General features: G+C 36.1%; 6 protein-coding genes across 9 annotated transcripts; 2 read left to right on the plus strand and 4 right to left on the minus strand.

Annotated features, from left to right (window-relative positions):
- Nucleotides 1-2812: 2812 nt before the first annotated feature.
- LOC120159465 lies at nucleotides 2813-3180 on the plus strand. Its single transcript, XM_039170060.1, has one exon. It carries the CDS (start codon nucleotides 2899-2901, stop codon nucleotides 3151-3153), a length of 255 nt encoding a protein of 84 aa, XP_039025991.1. The 5' UTR covers nucleotides 2813-2898; the 3' UTR covers nucleotides 3154-3180.
- Nucleotides 3181-4849: 1669 nt separating this feature from the next.
- On the plus strand, nucleotides 4850-12664 carry LOC120159458 (protein transport protein Sec61 subunit gamma-like). Of its 4 annotated transcripts, none has more exons than XM_039170051.1 (4): nucleotides 4850-5003; nucleotides 5103-5218; nucleotides 12203-12208; nucleotides 12614-12664. In XM_039170051.1, exons 1-2 carry the CDS (start codon nucleotides 4910-4912, stop codon nucleotides 5216-5218), a joined length of 210 nt encoding a protein of 69 aa, XP_039025982.1. In that variant the 5' UTR covers nucleotides 4850-4909; the 3' UTR covers nucleotides 12203-12208; nucleotides 12614-12664. The 4 variants fall into 4 exon arrangements, with proteins under 4 accessions (XP_039025982.1, XP_039025985.1, XP_039025984.1 ...); XM_039170054.1 differs by lacking the exons at nucleotides 12203-12208; nucleotides 12614-12664 and adding exons at nucleotides 10513-10516; nucleotides 10637-10646; XM_039170053.1 differs by lacking the exons at nucleotides 12203-12208; nucleotides 12614-12664 and adding an exon at nucleotides 6117-6357 and having other exon boundaries at nucleotides 5103-5232.
- On the minus strand, nucleotides 6905-8124 carry LOC120159456 (ribonucleoside-diphosphate reductase small chain-like). Its single transcript, XM_039170048.1, has one exon. It carries the CDS (start codon nucleotides 7967-7969, stop codon nucleotides 6980-6982), a length of 990 nt encoding a protein of 329 aa, XP_039025979.1. The 5' UTR covers nucleotides 7970-8124; the 3' UTR covers nucleotides 6905-6979.
- LOC120159542 (disease resistance protein TAO1-like) lies at nucleotides 8762-9874 on the minus strand. Its single transcript, XM_039170117.1, has 2 exons — nucleotides 9094-9874; nucleotides 8762-8853 (listed from the first exon to the last, which is right to left on the minus strand). The coding sequence occupies exons 1-2, from the start codon at nucleotides 9872-9874 to the stop codon at nucleotides 8762-8764; spliced, it is 873 nt and encodes a 290-aa protein (XP_039026048.1).
- On the minus strand, nucleotides 9926-11600 carry LOC120159543 (disease resistance protein RGA2-like). The gene is made up of 3 exons (XM_039170118.1): nucleotides 11447-11600; nucleotides 10796-11375; nucleotides 9926-10727 (listed from the first exon to the last, which is right to left on the minus strand). The coding sequence occupies exons 1-3, from the start codon at nucleotides 11598-11600 to the stop codon at nucleotides 9926-9928; spliced, it is 1536 nt and encodes a 511-aa protein (XP_039026049.1).
- On the minus strand, nucleotides 11281-17661 carry LOC120159457 (disease resistance protein RGA2-like). Its single transcript, XM_039170049.1, has 2 exons — nucleotides 17311-17661; nucleotides 11281-11995 (listed from the first exon to the last, which is right to left on the minus strand). The coding sequence occupies exons 1-2, from the start codon at nucleotides 17630-17632 to the stop codon at nucleotides 11715-11717; spliced, it is 603 nt and encodes a 200-aa protein (XP_039025980.1). The 5' UTR covers nucleotides 17633-17661; the 3' UTR covers nucleotides 11281-11714.
- Between the last annotated feature and the right edge of the window lie 651 nt (nucleotides 17662-18312).

Genomic DNA, 18312 nt, shown 5'->3' on the forward strand with positions numbered 1-18312 from the left:
ATAAGATCTGAGGCTATTTCAATTCTTAATTTGGGACTTTCTTCTTCTAAAAGCATTTGGGAAGAGTTACGTATCAAGCATGGAAAAATATTCTGGCACAAGATTATCTGGTATCCCCTTCATATTCCCAAATTTAGCATTATTACTTGGCTTGCAGTCTTGGATCGTCTTCCTACTAGAGAAATACTTACTCGTATGGGAATTACTACCGTTAACTCTTGCATCTTATGCAATGATGACATTGAAACGAGGAATCATTTGTTTGCTGAATGTCCTATGGTTATTGCTCTTTGGAATAGAATTCTAAATCTTTCTCTTTTGGATAAGCCTCATATGTCTTGGGATTCTTTTCTTGCTTGGGGCATCCTCGACTTGGAAAGGAAAATCTCTCCTTACAACCATATTGAAGATTGCCTGGTGCTCATTCATTTACTACGTTTGGGAAGAAAGAAATAGACGTTTATTCCAGTGATGTGTTAGAACCATTGATGATTTGCTCTTTTCTATCAAAGAGATTGTTAGTGCTCAACTTAGGAATAGAGATACTAATAGTCTTGATTTGGTTAATATGAAACTTATGATTAATTGGGGCATAGGATAATCATTTTGTTGTAATTAGTTTGTTTTTATCCTTGTTTGGATTCTTTGTACTGTGACCTTCTTTGGATAATAAAATTTACTTATCCAAAAAATATGTCATAAAGGTAGAGAAAAACGTATCATAAAATCAAAATTATTAAAAATTAAAAAACAAAGAAAACGTAATTTGCATATAAAAAAACGATAAATAATAAATATAGGCGTTCAACCTCAACACCAAGACTGATATTGATCGTCTTTCAAATCAAAATAAAAAAGAAAGAAGCGGTGACTATAGACGAGAGAAAAAAGATACTAAAATTTTATGATATTCGATTTAATTTTTAAATTAATAATATGTAAGAGTTCATTTATAAAAGGTAAAATTAATATATAAGAATTTATTTTTATCTTTTAACACATGAAATTTTATAATATTAGAAAGTTTATCTTTTTTTCTTCTTTTTTCTCCTTTAAATTGTTCATTGAAGTTTATAGGAGAGCGTCTGGTCGGAAGTTTATTGGAGAAAAAATTTTGTAATTTACGGTTTGTGTATTGATACAAATAACTTACGATGTTTCCTAATTATACTCAGATAAAAGATTTTGTAAGTCTCGATTAATTTAGTCGGAGTAATTTGTTCAAGTTTTGATGCGAGTAACTTACGATGTTTCTTATCTTTTTAAAATATTTTTAATTTTTTAATTTTAAAATTAAAATAATTTTTATTTTTCATTTTATAACTTATAATATATTTTTAAATTTAAAATAATTTTTATTTTCCTTAAAAATTAAATAAATCCTTAAACTTTTTAAAAAATAATTTAGCCCTCAAACAAGACAAAAAAACCAATTTGATCAATCTACCGTGTCATTAGTCATTGTAACGCCACATCAGTACAATAACAATCAACAACAAAAATATTGGTCAAATGACTACATCGAGTAAAAAAAAATTAAGCACCACATTGATTTTTTTAAAAAGTGTACAAGAGCCTAATATGCCTTATTTAAATATTGGTCAAATATGTAATTATTAAATGATTGAAGATAAGATTTATCTCTAAATACATATTATATCAAAATTAATTATAAATAGATGTTATTTTAATAATAATAATAATATAATTGGATAAAAAGGCTATATATATATAAGTGCTTAGATGTAGCTCAGAAGTAACCAAGATACATTGAACTATATGGTAGAGCAGGTGTCAAATCAGCCTTTTTGCTTGCTTGTTAAGATTTAATCAACTTTCTTTCAATAACCAACCATGTTTAATATTTTCTTTACATTGAATTAATATCTCAGCATTAAAAATGAATAATCATCAAACTGTTTTAGTAAACCAATTAATTAAAAATATTCAGAATTTCATGTTTATGCATTTGTTTTTATGGCATTCAAATGCAAATTCAACACTATTGATGACATGTAGATCAGATTAACAATGAACGTGAATGAATTTTTTTAAATAAAATAATATATATAACAAGCAAATATGGTCGGTATTGGCACGACTCAATCAGATTAAAGGATTCAGTTATCGAGAAATTTAATCAGATTGAATCATGCCAACATTGATCAATCCTTCTAACTCTACACCCTTCATTCCATCACCATGCAGTAGCAGGAAGCTCTCACCAATGAATAATTTATACATTCAATAAATGTTGAGAGTTTATACAACAATCCTTTGTTTATTATATCAATCAGACCGCTAATGATTTAATGACTCAATGATCAAAAATTAAATTCAATAAATTTAATGATAAATTAAAATATTTTATAATTAAAAGATCAAAACAAGATAGATCATAAAGTTAAGTGACTAAGGGCATAAAGTACCTTTATTTATTTTTTTGATAAACTACATAAATAATCGCTCAACTATTATTGCTTAAAATTTACATGTTTTATCAATTTGATCTTAATTTAATATTTTTTAGCATAAAATTTATATGATTTAAGAAGATTTCAGACATGATATACATATACAAGAGATCCCCCAGCAACTGCAATTTATGAGAAAAGAGATTGCAATGGTAACATGTTATTGAGAAAAGAAGCATTTTGGTTCATTCTCCATAAAAGCAACATTCACAATACCTTACTTCCCCCTTTAAACTCATTCTTTTATTTATCACTAAGTTTAGCATCCGCTTGGCCACCAAGAAATTATGTTCCATTCATCCCCTACTTAATATAATGTATTCCAAACACCTCTTCTGTTTCCAATTTGTATCGGAAGGCTCGAAAAAAATATATTCAAACCCTTTGCTCTGAGAGCGAATTCGAGGAAGAAGGGAGAGAAATCATGAGTGCAGATTGGGGACCGGTCTTCGTCGCGGTAGGCTTGTTCATCCTATTGTCACCGGGGTTGTTGTTCCAGCTGCCGTCGAGGACTCGAGTGATAGAGTTCGGAAACATGTGCACAAGCGGGATAGCCATCCTAATTCATGCCATAATATACTTCTGCATAATCACCGTCTTGATCATTACAATTGGCGTTCACGGATTCCAATTGGTGTTCATCCTCTTTTTATTTACCTTTCCGAATTGTTTTTCTTAGAATTCTACCTTGTGTCTAGTAACTATTCCGACGGATTTTCTCATCTCTAACAAAAGCATTTTCTAATGGAAAATCTCGTCTAAAAGTTTTTACCGACCAAAGTATTAGTTTTGTTAGAAATTATTATTATTTGAAGAGTCCTTGTGTTATTAGAAGTTCACAAAGGAGAGATGAATTTTACTTCCAGTATGAAACCTATCATTGCTGCATGCTTGGAGTAATTGAGGCCAAGTTGGGACCTCCCATACAGGGATGGATAGAAGGGAGAGAGAATGAGGACAATCGTATTCCGAAAATTTTAAATTATCATATATTTTGATTAATTTTTAAATTTTTTATTAATAATTTATTTTAGCCCATTCTAAAATTTTATAATTTTATTTTAGCTCATTCTAAAATTTTAAAATTTATTTATTTTATATTTTGTTTGATTCTTCAAATAGTTAGTTCACAGACGCTATCATGTGTTTCAACTAAAATTGCAACATCGGTTGCAACGATAATTGAAAGTCTTTGTAGAACTGATTCGATTTCAATTAATCGTTCGACTTTCTCAATCTTCGTAAGTATATTCTTATAAAAAATTATAACGATTTAATGTAATCTAATTTTACATGAATGTTTCTTTCACCGATATTATATCTCCCTATTAGTAAACAATGCTCGGTCCGTTTCACATATTAGGCAACAAGTTGAAATAGTAGCCTTTCACAGTGTGAGAGGCATAAGATTAGGGATAGGCATGAGACTCGAATCCGACAGGTTTCGACCCGATCTGGTAAGTTTTTTTTAAAAAAAATTGAATTCGGGTCGGGTCGGTTTTTTAATGTAATGTTCGGGTTGTGCTGGGTTCGGGTTTAGGGTGAAAAATACCCGGCTCTACCCGAAAAATATATGATTTTACCTTATATATTTAGGAATAATTACAATAATACTCCTCTATATATTGTTTTTTCAATTAAGTCATTATTTTTATTGAATAAATTTTTTTTTTTGGGTCGGGTTTTTAAATTATATATCGGGTCGGGTGAAAACTTGTTTTGGTCAGGTCAAGTCTCGGGTGGAGGACTCCTTGTTCTCGGGTCGGGTCGGGTGGACCAAAAACCCGACCCATGCCCATCCCTACATAGGATAATGAATTTTATATGAATGGCTGTGATGAGAATAAGCCACTCATCTTAGTGATCCAAGTGCTAGTTGGAGTAAGCTTTTGTTTGTCACTAATATTTTTAAAAGTTACATGTGATTACTAACATTTAGTATTAAATCATTAATTCATGTTAAAATTGAAACAAAATAATGATATGCCATGTTAAAATAAGTTTAATATCTTGTTTTAACCCTTGAATTATAATTAAAATATCAATTTAGAATTCTTACAAAAAATTTAACTAAAATTTCTCTAATCAGATTGTAACATGTTTCGTTATATGAATGAAAGATTAAATTTATTGAATTAAAGTGATAGAATGTGTAAGGAGGATCAAAAGTGTAATTGTACAAATTTACGTAACTATCGCGTTATCATTTCCGTTAAATGTTCGTCAGTGACTTGATTGATAACATTTTAATAATTTAGTAGTTTAATTGACATATTCTTTAATTTAATGGTTAAAATAAAATAGACCTCATACTTTAGTGACTATCTGGATATTTTATCCTTTTCTTTTAGAATTCTCCCCGATCCATGGATCTTAAATATTTCGGAACTTTCTTCCGAAGACCAAAGCAAAAGTGCAAAACCAGAAGAAAAGAAATGGACGCAATTGATTCAGTTTTCGATCCGCTAAGAGAATTCGCTAAGGATAGTGTTCGTCTTGTCAAGAAATGCCACAAGCCCGATCAAAAAGGTTACTCGTTTCTCCTGTCTGTTTTCTTTTCTCTCTAATATTGGGTTTTATTGATCCATGAGAATTCTAATTGAAAGATTTCGGTTTTTCTTTTTTCAGAATTTACGAAGGTGGCGTTTCGTACAGCGATCGGATTCGTGGTTATGGGATTCGTAGGGTTTTTCGTCAAGCTCATCTTCATCCCCATTAACAACATTATTGTTGGATCTGGTTAGGTGCGGCCCGATTCTTTCCATTTCAATTTTACTTTTCATGTTACTTTGTTGGTTTATTGTATTATTACATGTTATTGATGTGATATTGATCTTAATATATTAAAAAAATTAAATCTCTGAAACCCCCAAACTCTGAATTTTTGAAAATCTGATTGTTGATTACTCGAGGAAAATGGAATTTGCCTGAAAATTGCAGGCTTCTTACTGATGGGGTGATCTGGAAAACTGAATTAGTTTTCTTAATCAGATGTATCATTTTATATATGAATCCTTGTTTGGCATCTCAGTGGTCATTATTATGTAGAAACTAGAATGGAACAATTTTAATGCTTAAGCTTTTCTTTGTATGGTGATTTTGTCTTCCATGAGGGATATTGTACTCAACTGATCAATGCAATTGCTTTTTTGTACACTCAACTCGCTGCAAAACTGATTGTTACAACCAAATTTGCTGCCACTAATAATGTTCGACATGCATATGTTGAAATTCCCCCCCCCCCCCAAGTTCTTTTATTATTATGTAAAGAATCCTTGGAGAGTCATTTGCACATACTCAAATCTGAATTTGTCAGACACGGATTGATTTCTCAGAAGTCAGATCTTTTGTGTTCTTGCTGTTGAGGGTTGAAGACGAAGGATTAAATGATCAATTACATTCTGAAACTCAAATAAATGTGTTAATTGGGGTTAGGTATAGAGTATGCATGCTGGATGAAGTTGTTTTTGAATCCTACAGCCGGATGGCATCTTTCTCAATATAAACCAAATAATGGTAGCCAAACATACTGACATTAATTTCTCTGCTTTGAATGCAACAAGCACAATCCGCAATCATCATTATTTATGAATTATTGCGTATTGGTTTAAATTTCACCATGTATCTTCTGTACTCATGTTTGGATCTGATTACCGACTTGCAGGAAGAATGAAAATCGGTATGATTTCTCAGCATGAAGGCAAAAGATATAATTACATCATCTGAGTTCATAAAGTAATTCAAACTCAAACATCTGAGTTCATAAAGTAATTCAAACTCGGACATGGCATCCTGTTGAAAAAACCACAATCTTTTAGCTTTGTCATCTGGACTGTATTTCCTGCTACTTTCAAATCATATATTGTTGGATTGTAGCCAGGCATGAAATCTTCCTTCTTTACTTAAAAAAGTTAAGATATCTAATTAGATCGAAAAGAATTAGGTACCAAATTGGACATTGAAACTAAGTTCAACCATCAAACTATGACCTTCATTTTAAATTAATCATTAAATTTTTAAAAACTCTAATTTCATCCCAAAGCTATCATTCTAAACTAGTTCTTAAGCTTTTAAACATTTTAGTTTCATTCACAAACCTAAATATATTACTCTCATCCCTTTTCAATATTAAAAATTAAGAATTATCATAAAAACAATAATTTGTATTGTTAATAGTATGATATATCTTCTACAATTATTATCTAGAATAAAATTGATTTTTTTGAAATTTTATATTTATCTTCTTAATGGATATGCAATCATTTTTATATTTCAAAATTAAGTTATTAGTTTATTTAAATTTAATATAAATTATTATTTATATCATATTATTATTAAATAATATACATTAATACTTGGATGATAATTGATAATTTTTATATTAATTTTATTCTAAAACACGAAAATAAAATGGACTATTTTAAAAGTAATTTACTATAAAGAAAGGGACATTTAATTAAAATAAGATACAAAGGCAATCAAAAACAAAATAATATAAGCAAACCCTAAAAGTCCTCATCCATCTTGAACTCATGGGTGTCGCCATTACCGTTCAAACTGGACATGACCGACGCTTTCTGGTACTCGCCAACTCTTTTCTCGAAGAAATTGGTTTTCCCTTGCAACGAAATCAGTTCCATCCAATCAAAAGGGTTTGCAACATTGTATATTTTCCCGTGCCCTAAAGCTCCCAGCAACCGATCCGCTACGAACTCGATGTACTGACTCATCAAATCGCCGTTCATCCCTACTAACGCACAGGGCAGAGCGTCGCACACAAACTCTCTCTCAATGTCAACAGCCTCTCTTACTATCCCCTTCACGCGCTCTTCGCTCAGCTTTGACCGGAGGAGATCGTACAGCAAGCAAGCAAAATCGCAGTGGAGGCCTTCATCTCGCGAGATTAACTCGTTTGAGAAAGTTAATCCAGGCATCAACCCGCGCTTTTTCAACCAAAATATGGCGCAGAAACTTCCAGAGAAAAAGATCCCCTCAATGCAAGCAAAAGCTATCAACCGCTCGGCGAAAGTTTCTCCGCCGTTGATCCATTTCATAGCCCACTCGGCCTTTTTAGCCACGCACGGTACCGTTTCAACGGCACGGAAGAGGCGACTCTTTTCCTCGGAATCTTTGATGTAAGTCTCGAGGAGCAGACTGTACATCTCGGAGTGGATATTTTCAATGGCGATCTGGAAACCGTAGAAAGCACGCGCCTCGGAGATTTGGACCTCTTTCATGAACCGGACGGCAAGATTTTCAAGGACAATACCATCAGAGGCTGCAAAAAAGGCGAGAACGTGAGTGATGAAGTGGCGCTCGTCGGCGGTGAGAGTTTCCCAGTGACGGAGATCGGAAGACAAATCGACTTCCTCGGCAGTCCAAAAGGACGCTTCGGCTTTCTTGTACATTTCCCATACTTGTGGGTATTGGATCGGAAACATACAAAACCGGTCTGGGTTCTCGGTCAGCAGTGGCTCTTCTGGAATTGAAGGCATTTTGGAAGGGCAACTTGGAAATTGAAAAGAGAAAACGGGGGCTTTTTTTCCTGAAGAATTGATTTTGTGATGAATAATTTGGGGAAGGGGGAGAAGGCATTTATAGGCTAAAATGAGCGCGGGATTTTGAAAATTATTTTTGGAAGAAGCTTGCCGGGGAAGAATAAACCGCGGAGAAGGATAATTTGGGTGAATTAGTTTACGTGTGGCATTGTGATTGGATACCGAATAATAAAATTTTGAAATATTGATGGAGCGGATAACGGTCGAGCGTACAATGGAAGCTTTTGATGTGAAAATATCTCTACTCTGAAAGTTGGCGGGAAGTACTAATGGCGCCGTTCATTTTATATCTTTTTGGAGTTTCAAAAGTTTGAATTAAAACGTAGTTTACAAAGTTAGGTGGCGATTTAAAAAAAAGAGGAGAAGGAGGGTTTATGCCACGCTGTCCCCACGTGACACCGCACGTTTTACGTGGTTTAGCACTTGCCAAGTGCTTGTCTTTTCCCTTTACGTTTGTAAATATCCATGTAGTTTATGACAAGCGTCAACTGATATTTTAAGCAATTTTTTAATAATATTTTAAAATTAATGATTTAATAATTAACGTTGTTATTAATTTATAATAAATCGACACCTAACATAGATAGTCATCATTGGGGGTGACGGAATCCTAATGTAGCGTGTTAGTCCAACTGATATAATACCATTTTGTTACATGGTTTAACAGTCGTCGTTGTTGAGGCCAAGATATCAATAACATCGGCCACCAACTGTGGACTAAAGGACCCATCATCCTCCTCTCTTTCCCATCTCATTCATCTTAGGCGTCTGCAAATTTTCGACAGCCTTTGCTGTAGATATAACATTAGCAAATGGTGAGCCTAACAATTGGAAGAAAAAAGTATTGCAAAGAAACTAAGTTGATGTCTAACAGTTGGATAATGTGAAGCAAATGTGGAAAAATATAGGGGTTGAAGCATTTGAAGGATTAAGAAAACTAAAGCTGACCCCTTACAAGTTACAAGTGTAAGGAACTAATTAAAATGGACTAAAATTTGGGGTGCAGGGTATCTTGGCCAGCTCGGCATCGTTTTCTCGTAAGCGCGGACAATCGAATATACGGACTAAATGCAAATTCGAGAGGCGTTGCAAGGCTTCCTTGGATGGCAGATGCACCAGATTTGTACAACTCCAACAACATAGAATTCGCAGAGAGCAGAGGTTTCCCAACCACTCTGGCAACTCTTCGAGTCCATTGAAGTACCGAATATCTAACTCTTCAAGTGCGGGCAAAGAGCATGGTTTATCCCGTGCATCCAACCTCAATTCTTTAAGGGAAGAGTGGAGGTGGTGGATGGAACCAAGACCTGGGAATTCCTCCAACTCTTTAGAGAAGGGACCCAATTGCAATCTCTTCAAACTTGTGAGGCACCCAAGGCTCTCTTCTGGGAGCCTTTTCAAGTTTCCACAATAACAAATACACAATTTCTCGAGACAATTTAGTTTCCCTACATCTTCTGGAATTGACTCCAGATTACTGCAATCATATATGAACAATTGCCTAAGAGAGATACATGTTGACAGTCCAGATGGTAAACTTTTTAATCCGTAGCATTTTAGCAGCCTTAATTCTAAGAGAGAGGACAAACCGTCTAAATGGGGAATGAGCCTTAAGTTATGGCAATTCCTTAGTGTTAGTTTCTTTAGAGTAGAGGGAAATGGTTCATCGCCTATCCAACCCAACTGAAAACACTCGGCGATCTTGAGTTTCTCGAGAGAAGAAAACCTACTCATTCTTGGAACAGTGTTTAGACTGAAACAATCTACAATTTTCAACACTTTTAGTGATGGAAATGCAGGAATTTCCGGCTCCATTTCTAACCATTCTTTTACCTCTGCCATATCCTTTAGGGTGAAAACTTCCAATGCTGGAAATAAGATGAGTGGCTTATTCTAATCACAACCATTCATATAAAATTCATTTCCTATGCCTCTCACACTGTGTAAGCCTTCTATTTCAAGAAATTTGAGATTAGGATATTGCCCAAGTGGTGGAAGATTCTTCACATTCTTACAATGAATTAGTTTCAACTCTACCAAATTCATGGGTTGAAAAGAAGAACTTGGGTCACCACCACCAATCTTCCCTTGCAACCATGATGGACAGTACTCTCCCTCATAATACTCAATAATTAAGCTTTTCAAATTTGAGTGAGGTTCCAACACTTCCTCATCCGTACCAAATCCGAGATTCCACCTGAAATTCCATCGGTATTGCAACTTGTGTAACTTTTTCTTCTCCCATAATCTTGCTCCCCTAGCTTCTTCTTTGTCTCGAACATTCTGAAGATCATCAATGACCAATTCTCCTCCAAGTTCAACTAAAAATCCTAATTCCTCAATTCCTCTTCCCCTTTCTCTACCCACCACAAATAATGGCAAAGTTATAAGACTAGTTAGGCATCCTACCTCGACAGGAACATGACGTTGATAATTGATATACAAATGCCTCAAGTTGACTAAACTTTTCATTCCTCCAGGAAGGTGTCCGAGGTCAAAGCACCACAATAATCTTATTGTCTCCAAAAGATAGAGTTGCCTAATGCACATTGGTAGTCTACGAATGTACGTTCCCGATATATCAAAGTATCTCAAATGCTTTAGCTCGCCAATCGAGTCTGGCAATGATTCAACACCAACACCCCCAAATTTAAGAACACGCAAACCTTTGAAGTCTATTACCATGTGGAAGGAGCTGCCAGAATTTAAGAATAAGGAGTGCCACAATTTCACATCATCAAACACATTTTGTTGTCGCCTAACATGTGAAACGGATGAGCTAGATCATGAACCAAATCATGCATCTTGCAACTTGTAATGCAACCGTACAAATCCTTTTCCTCATCCTGCAATAAAGAATTCGATAGCAAGTCATTGAAGTAATCGTTACCAATATCCTCAAATGCCAGTTGTGAGCTTCCTTTGGGTTGTTGAAGGAAGCCTTCAGCCATCCAAAGTTGGATCAATTGATCCCTTTGGATCCTAAAACCCTTAGGAAAAATGGAACAGTATGCAAAGCACTGCTTTAAAGATGGAGAAGACAAGCGATCAAAACTTAATCTCAGAATACGTACAATCCCTTCATTCTTTTCTAATGAACCCCAAATAGAGCTATCTCTTAGTGACGACCACTCATCTCTATCCCATTTGTTGCACATAGTTGCGCCTATAACCGTTGCGACCAATGGCACGCATCCACACCTATGAGCAATATCCCTTCCAATAGCTTCCATTTCTGGTAATAGGGGAGAGTTTCCAAATGCTCTTTCTTTGATAATGGACCAGCACTCCTCATCTATCACTTCCTTAAGATGATGCCTGTGACCAGGAGGTGTTTCCCTTACTAATGCAACATTTTCACTGCGACTTGTGACAAGAATCCAACTTTGTTTACTTTCATTTATACCTGCAAACTGCCCCTTAAGTCCTCCCAGTTTTTAATGTCCTCATCCCACACATCATCAAGCACAAGAAGGAAGCTCTTCTCTTTCAACTCCTTTTGTATTTCACGAAGTACAACATCCTGGTTCTTGATCTCACAAGGCTTTCTAGTTAGAGATTCTAACATCTCCCCTAAAATCCTTCGGACATCAAAATTTTCAGCCACGCAGATCCATATTGTTGTGTTAAAATGGTTCTGTATTTTGTCATTGTTGCATACAGACTTTGCTAAAGTAGTTTTTCACAGACCACCCATGCCTAGTCTGGATGCTATTGACAAGGTTTGATGAGTGGTTGAACCAATCAAGAGATCAACTACTCTTCGGACATCAGCTTCCCTTCCCACAACACGTGATGAGTCAACCAGGGAGTGGGTGCCTCCTCGTACTCCACTAGACACTGGAGCCGAAAGTTGAACTCGTTGTTGGAGTCCTAACTCTGTGGCCTGACGGTTAACATCCTTAATGGACTGGCTAATATTCTTAACCTTTTTAGCCATATTTAGAGTAATTGTCATGGGATTTTGTTAGATTTGTCTAGAAATTAAGTTGACAAATTGGAAATTTCATATTGGTTGGTGGCCAACTTATTGGAAATTTCATCTTGGTTGGTGGCCAAACTTTGAACATGTGAATTTCATATTTGGTGGCTAACTTGTATACATTGGAAAATTCTTTGGTAGGTAGCCAAACTTTGAACATATTATTCTTGAAACTCAACTATAAATAGGCCTAAGTATTTCCATTAGAAATCATCTCAAAAATAAGTTCTCTCTTTCTCTTGTATTCTTCATTCTCCCACTTTGAGAATTCCAAAGAATTTCATTTGTTGTAATATTGGCGATATAGTAAAGTTATCATCCGGTGTGGTGCCCGAGGAGTAGACGATATTCTCGTCGAACCTCGTAAATTTGGTGTGTTCTCTCCTTTATTGTTTTTTATTCGGTTCTTTTCCATTGTGTTTCAATATTCAATAGTTTGATAGGTTTATCCGCTGTGCAACCTTTAGTGGTTTTAATCTTGACATTTTAGGTCAATTTTAAAACTACGTTCGTGTGAGAAATAACTCGTTTTTCCCAACAATTAGCATCAGAGCTTCGGTTGAGGTTATCCTGGTGGTTTCGTTGCTAAAAAGATACAGTTCGTGATATTGAATATTGTTCTTTAGAATTAAAATGCCAAAATACGGATCAGTTGAGACATCAAGCTCTTCATCTGGACCGGTGAGGAGGGTGATGTCAAATGCAAATTTCTCGGTGGAGTTGTTCTATGGATCCGATCATTTTGGCATGTGGCAAGGCGTGGTGTTAGACGATTTATTCCAACAAGGTCTAGACATCGGTATTGAGGAAGAAAAGCCCAAATATATGGAGGTGAAAGAATAGGGAACAATCAATCGTTTGGCGTGCAGCACGATTCGATCTTGTCTTTCCAGGGAGCAGAAGTATGGCTACAAGAACGAGACTTCTGCAAGTAAGATGTGGAAAGCTTTGGAGGAAAAATTCCTGAAGAAAAGCTCTCAGAATCATCTCCACATGAAGAAAAGATTGTTCAGATTTGATTATCAACCAGACACCAGTATGAATGAACACATCACTGCGTTCAATGAGCTAGTGGAAGACTTATTGGGCATGGATGAAACCTTCAAAGATGAAGATTTGGCTTTGATGTTGTTGTCATCTCTTCCAGATGAATTTGAGCACCTTGAGACAACGTTACTTCATGGTAAGGATAATGTTACCCTTAAAGATGTAACTGTTGCTTTGTATAGTTATGAACTCAGGAAGAAAACCAAGAAGGAGAGCAAGTACGACGCAGCAGAGGTCATGGTGGCAAGAGGTCGCTCGAAAAGTCAAAAGTCAAAGTGGAGAGGGAGATCAAAGTCGAAGTCCAGACTGGGAAAAGATGAATGTGCCTTTTTTTCATGAGAAAGGCCATTGGAAGAAAGATTGTCCGAAGCTGAAGAAGAAAGGAAAAGCAGCTCCAGATGCATGTGTTGCAGAGCATGATGCACATGACTCTGACATATCATTGGTTGTTTCATCAACAACATTCCATTCCGATGAATGAATATTAGATTCGGGTTGCACATATCATATGTCCCCTAATCGAGAGTGGTTCTCCGATTTAGTGGAACTAAATGCAAGAGTTGTTTATATGGGCAATGACAATGCCTGTAAAACTGCCTGTAAAACTGTTGGGATAGGTTTAATTCGATTGAAGAATCAAGATGGATCAACCAGAGTTCTGACTGATGTCCGATACGTGCCCAGTTTGAAGAAAAATCTCATCTCATTGGGAGCCTTAGAATCCAAAGGCTCAGTAGTCACTATGAGAGATGGAGTTTTAAAAGTCACATATGGCGCACTTGTGATGATGAAGAGCATCAGGAAAAATAATTTGTATTACTACCAAGGTATTGGAGCAGTTGCAGCAGCTTCCGGAGGTGATGATTTGGACGCAACCCAGTTGTGGCATATGCGGTTGGGACATGCTGGAGAGAAATCCTTGCAAATTCTGGCAAAGAAATGATTGTTGAAAGGTGCAAAGGCTTGTAAATTGAACTTTTGCGAGCATTGTGTTCTGGGAAAGCAGAAGAGAGTGAAGTTTGGCACCACTATACATAATACAAAAGGTATTGTAGATTATATTCACTCAGATGTATGGGGTCCTTCAAAGACATCGTCTTTTTGAGGAAACCATTATTTTATAACTTTTGTAGATGACTTTTCCAGAAGAGTTTGGGTGTATCCGATGAAGTCTAAAGATGAAGTGCTTCAAATTTTCCTGAAATGGAAAAATATGATCGAGAACCAGACTGGTAGAAAGATCAAACGTCTTAGGACGGACAATGGAGGGGAATATAAAAGTGACCCATTCTTTGACGTTTGCCATGAGTATGGTATTGTTCGACACTTCACTGTTAGACATACACCACAACAGAATGGGGTGGCAGACCGTATGAATCGAACACTATTGGAGAAAGTTCGATGTATGTTGTCTAATGTTGGGTTAGGCAAGGCATTTTGGGCTGAGGCTGTGACATATGTTGGCCATCTCATTAATCGTCTGCCGTCATCAGCGATAGGAGGAAAAACACCATTGGAGGTATGGTCTGGAAAACCTGCTACTGATTATGATTTCTTACATGTATTTGGATCCACTGCTTATTATCATGTGAAGGAATCCAAGCTTGATCTGAGAGCAAAGAAGGCTCTCTTTATGGGAATCACCCATGGAGTGAAGGGATTCCGCCTTTGGTGTTTAGACACCAAGAAGATAATTTGTAGCAGAGATGTTACCTTTGATGAATCTGCCCTAGTAAAGAAGGTAACAAGTGAAGCTATCCAGACAAGTAGTACTCCGCAGCAGGTGGAGCATACTCCAAAACAGGTGGAGTTTCAGCAGATGATGATCCTAGAAGTTGATGCAGCTGATTCTTCAACTCCAATAGAAGAATCAGAAGATGAAGAGGTTCAAACCCAAGAACCATTGGAGACACCAGAAACACTTGCAGTTACAAGGCCAAGGAGAGAAATTCGTAGACTTGCTCGATTTGTTGATATGGTGGCCTATGCTCTTCCAGTTGTTGATGATGATATCCCTATCACTTACCAAGAAGCAATACAAAGCTTGGAAAGTGATAAGTGGAAAAGTGCCATGGATGAAGAAATGCAATCTCTCCAAAAGAACGACACTTGGAAACTGGCACAATTACCGAAAGGTAAAAGAGCCATTGGATGCAAGTGGGTATTTGTAAAGAAAGATGGATCTCATAACAAGAAAGATGTTCGCTACAAGGCACGGTTGGTAGCTAAAGGCTACGCTCAAAAGGAGGGAATCAACTACAATGAAGTATTTTCTCCTGTTGTGAAGCATTCCTCCATTAGAATATTGTTGGCCTTGGTAGCACAGTTGAATTTGGAGCTAGCTCAACTTGATGTAAAGACGGCTTTCTTGCACGGTGATTTAGAAGAGGAGATCTATATGACACAGCCAGAAGGATACAAAGATGGTGGTTGTGAGAAATGGGTTTGTAAGCTAAACAAATCGCTATATGGATTGAAGCAATCTCCGAGGCAGTGGTACAAGCGATTTGATAGCTTTATGAGGAGGCAAAAGTATACTAGAAGCAAATATGATCATTGTGTGTATTTGCAAAAGCTCAAAGATGGATCTTTCATTTATCTTCTCTTGTACGTTGAAGATAAGTTGATCGCTTCGAAGAGTCAAAAGGAGATAGACAAATTAAAGGCTCAGATGAATCAAGAGTTTGAGATGAAAGATCTAGGTGAGGCCAAGAAGATTCTTGGTATGGAGATAAGCAGAGATAGACAGAGAGGGAAGCTTTGTTTAACACAGAAGCAGTATTTGAAAAAGGTATTACAATGTTTTGGCATGAATGAAAATACCAAACATGTAAGTATCCCATTGACTTCTCATTTGAAACTTAGTTCTCAATTATCTCCTAAAACTAACGAAGAACGAGTGTATATGGCAAAAGTTCCATATGCTAATGCAGTTGGGAGCTTGATGTATGCAATGGTGTGTACACGTCCTGACATTTCACAAGTAGTTGGAGTTGTGAGCAGGTACATGCATGATCCTGGAGAAGGACATTGGCAAGCTGTGAAATGGATTATACAGTATCTCCAACAAACCGTGGATGTTGGTTTAGTTTTTGAACAGGATGAAGCACTTGGTCAGTGTATGGTTGGATATGTTGATTCCGATTATGCTGGTGATTTGGATAAGCGTCGATCAACTACTGGGTATTTGTTTACTCTTGCTAAAGCCCTAGTAAGTTGGAAGTCTACTTGCAATCTACGGTGGCCTTGTCTATTACAGAGGCAGAATACATGGCAGTTTCAGAGGCTATAAAGGAAGCAATTTGGCTTAACGGGTTGATGGAAGACTTGGGAGTTGTTCAAAGTCACATTAGTCTCTATTGTGACAGTCAGAACGCTATTCACTTAGCGAAAAATCAAGTCTACCATTCAAGGACTAAGCATATCGACGTGAGGTATCACTTTGTGCGAGAGATCTTTGAAGAATGAAAGATTCTACTTCAGAAAATTGCAACATCAAAAAATCCTGCAGATATGATGACCAAGGTGGTAACAGTAATCAAGTTCAATCATTGTTTGGACTTGATTAACATCCTGAAAGTATGAACACCTTCGGGTGTGTGGCGCTTGTGAGCGCAATTAGAGGCACTATAAATTTGGGGAGTTGAAGAAGTTGAGTAGGCTTGGTAATTTCAAGCCAAGGTAGAGATTTGTTAGATTTGTCTAGAAATTAAGTTGACAAATTGGAAATTTCATCTTGGTTGGTGGCTAACTTATTGGAAATTTCATCTTGGTTGGTGGCCAAACTTTGAACATGTGAATTTCATATTTGGTGGCTAACTTGTACACATTGGAAAATTCTTTGGTAGTGGCCAAACTTTGAACATATTGTTCTTGAAACTTAACTATAAATAGGCCTAAGTATTTTCATTAGAAATCATCCAAAAAACAAGTTTTCTCTTTCTCTTGTATTCTTCATTCTCCCACTTTGGGAATTCCAAAGAATTTCATTTGTTATAATATTGGCGATATAGTGAAGTTATCATCCGGTGTGGTGCCCGAAGAGTAGACGATATTCTCGTCGAACATCGTAAATTTGGTGTGTCTTCTCCTTTATTGTTTTTTATTCGATTATTTTTCATTGTGTTTCAATATTCAATAGTTTGACATGTTTATCCGCTGTGCAACATTTGATAGTTTTAATTTTGACATTTTAAATCAATTTTAAAATTACGTTCGTGTGGGAAATAACCTGTTTTTTCCAACAGACTTTTGGAGGGAGAAAATAAGTTCCTGACCTGCGTTCTCTTTCGGGTGTCCACCTTCCTGCGAAGATGCTCGTAAGCAATCTCATCCAAGACATCATCGGTCTTAGAAGCAATATCTCTCAGCTGCTCCAACCAGACTTTGACAGGTTCATCAAGTTGCCTCCTCTCTGCATCTTGCAAGAAAGTTCGAGTGAGAGAAAGTGAGGAACGAAGCTTGTTCAGCTCGTCCTTGAAATCCCATGCAAGGCTGATTGGGTCTTCAAGGATGGAGATAACCTTGGACAGAGCCACTTCTACGGCTACACTGATGACAGCCTCGGCCATTTTCGAATCGGTAATCAAGAAAGTGTGAAAAAGTCTGTAGATGAGTTTCAACAAATGTCTGAAAAGGAAAAAAAAGGAAACGGAGTGAATGGAGAAAGGGACCGATCATCAACCTGTACTGTCAAAGGAAATTAATTATTGAAAAAGTTGATTGGTGGTGTGCTATTTTATTAAAGTAAAAACCTTTATATTTAAGGCTATAGTATAAAATTGATCCCAATTATAGGTTATTATTTTATTCAGTCATTTAATTATTAAAAAATAAAAAATGATCATCTAATTATAAGATGTTATTTTGTTAAGTCATCTGATTATTAAAGATTACAAAGTGATCATCTGACTATTCATATGTTCCATATTTCTCCTTTTCCATTAAAAAAAATCAACCGTCTAAGTTGGACATTAACCTATTAATTGAGATATGATAAAATTGGATCCCATAATCATTTGAGCTATATTTTATGGATCGACTCTTTGTTTGCATTATATCGTTGAGCCAATGCTTGAAATATTATATCTTTGAGTTAATGTTTGAAAGCAACAGTGATGCCAGTAGACATCATTAAAATATGATTTTATCATATCTCGGTCAACGGGTTAACGTTCGAGTTAGAGGATCGTCAATTTTTAACAGGAAAAGACGAGTTTGAAATATATGAATAGTCGAGTGACCATTTTAT

Source organism: Hibiscus syriacus, unplaced genomic scaffold (genome assembly GCF_006381635.1).
Source record: "Hibiscus syriacus cultivar Baekdansim isolate YM2019G1 unplaced genomic scaffold, ASM638163v2 tig00111366_pilon, whole genome shotgun sequence".
In the NCBI taxonomy this organism is placed as follows: Eukaryota; Viridiplantae; Streptophyta; class Magnoliopsida; order Malvales; family Malvaceae; genus Hibiscus; species Hibiscus syriacus.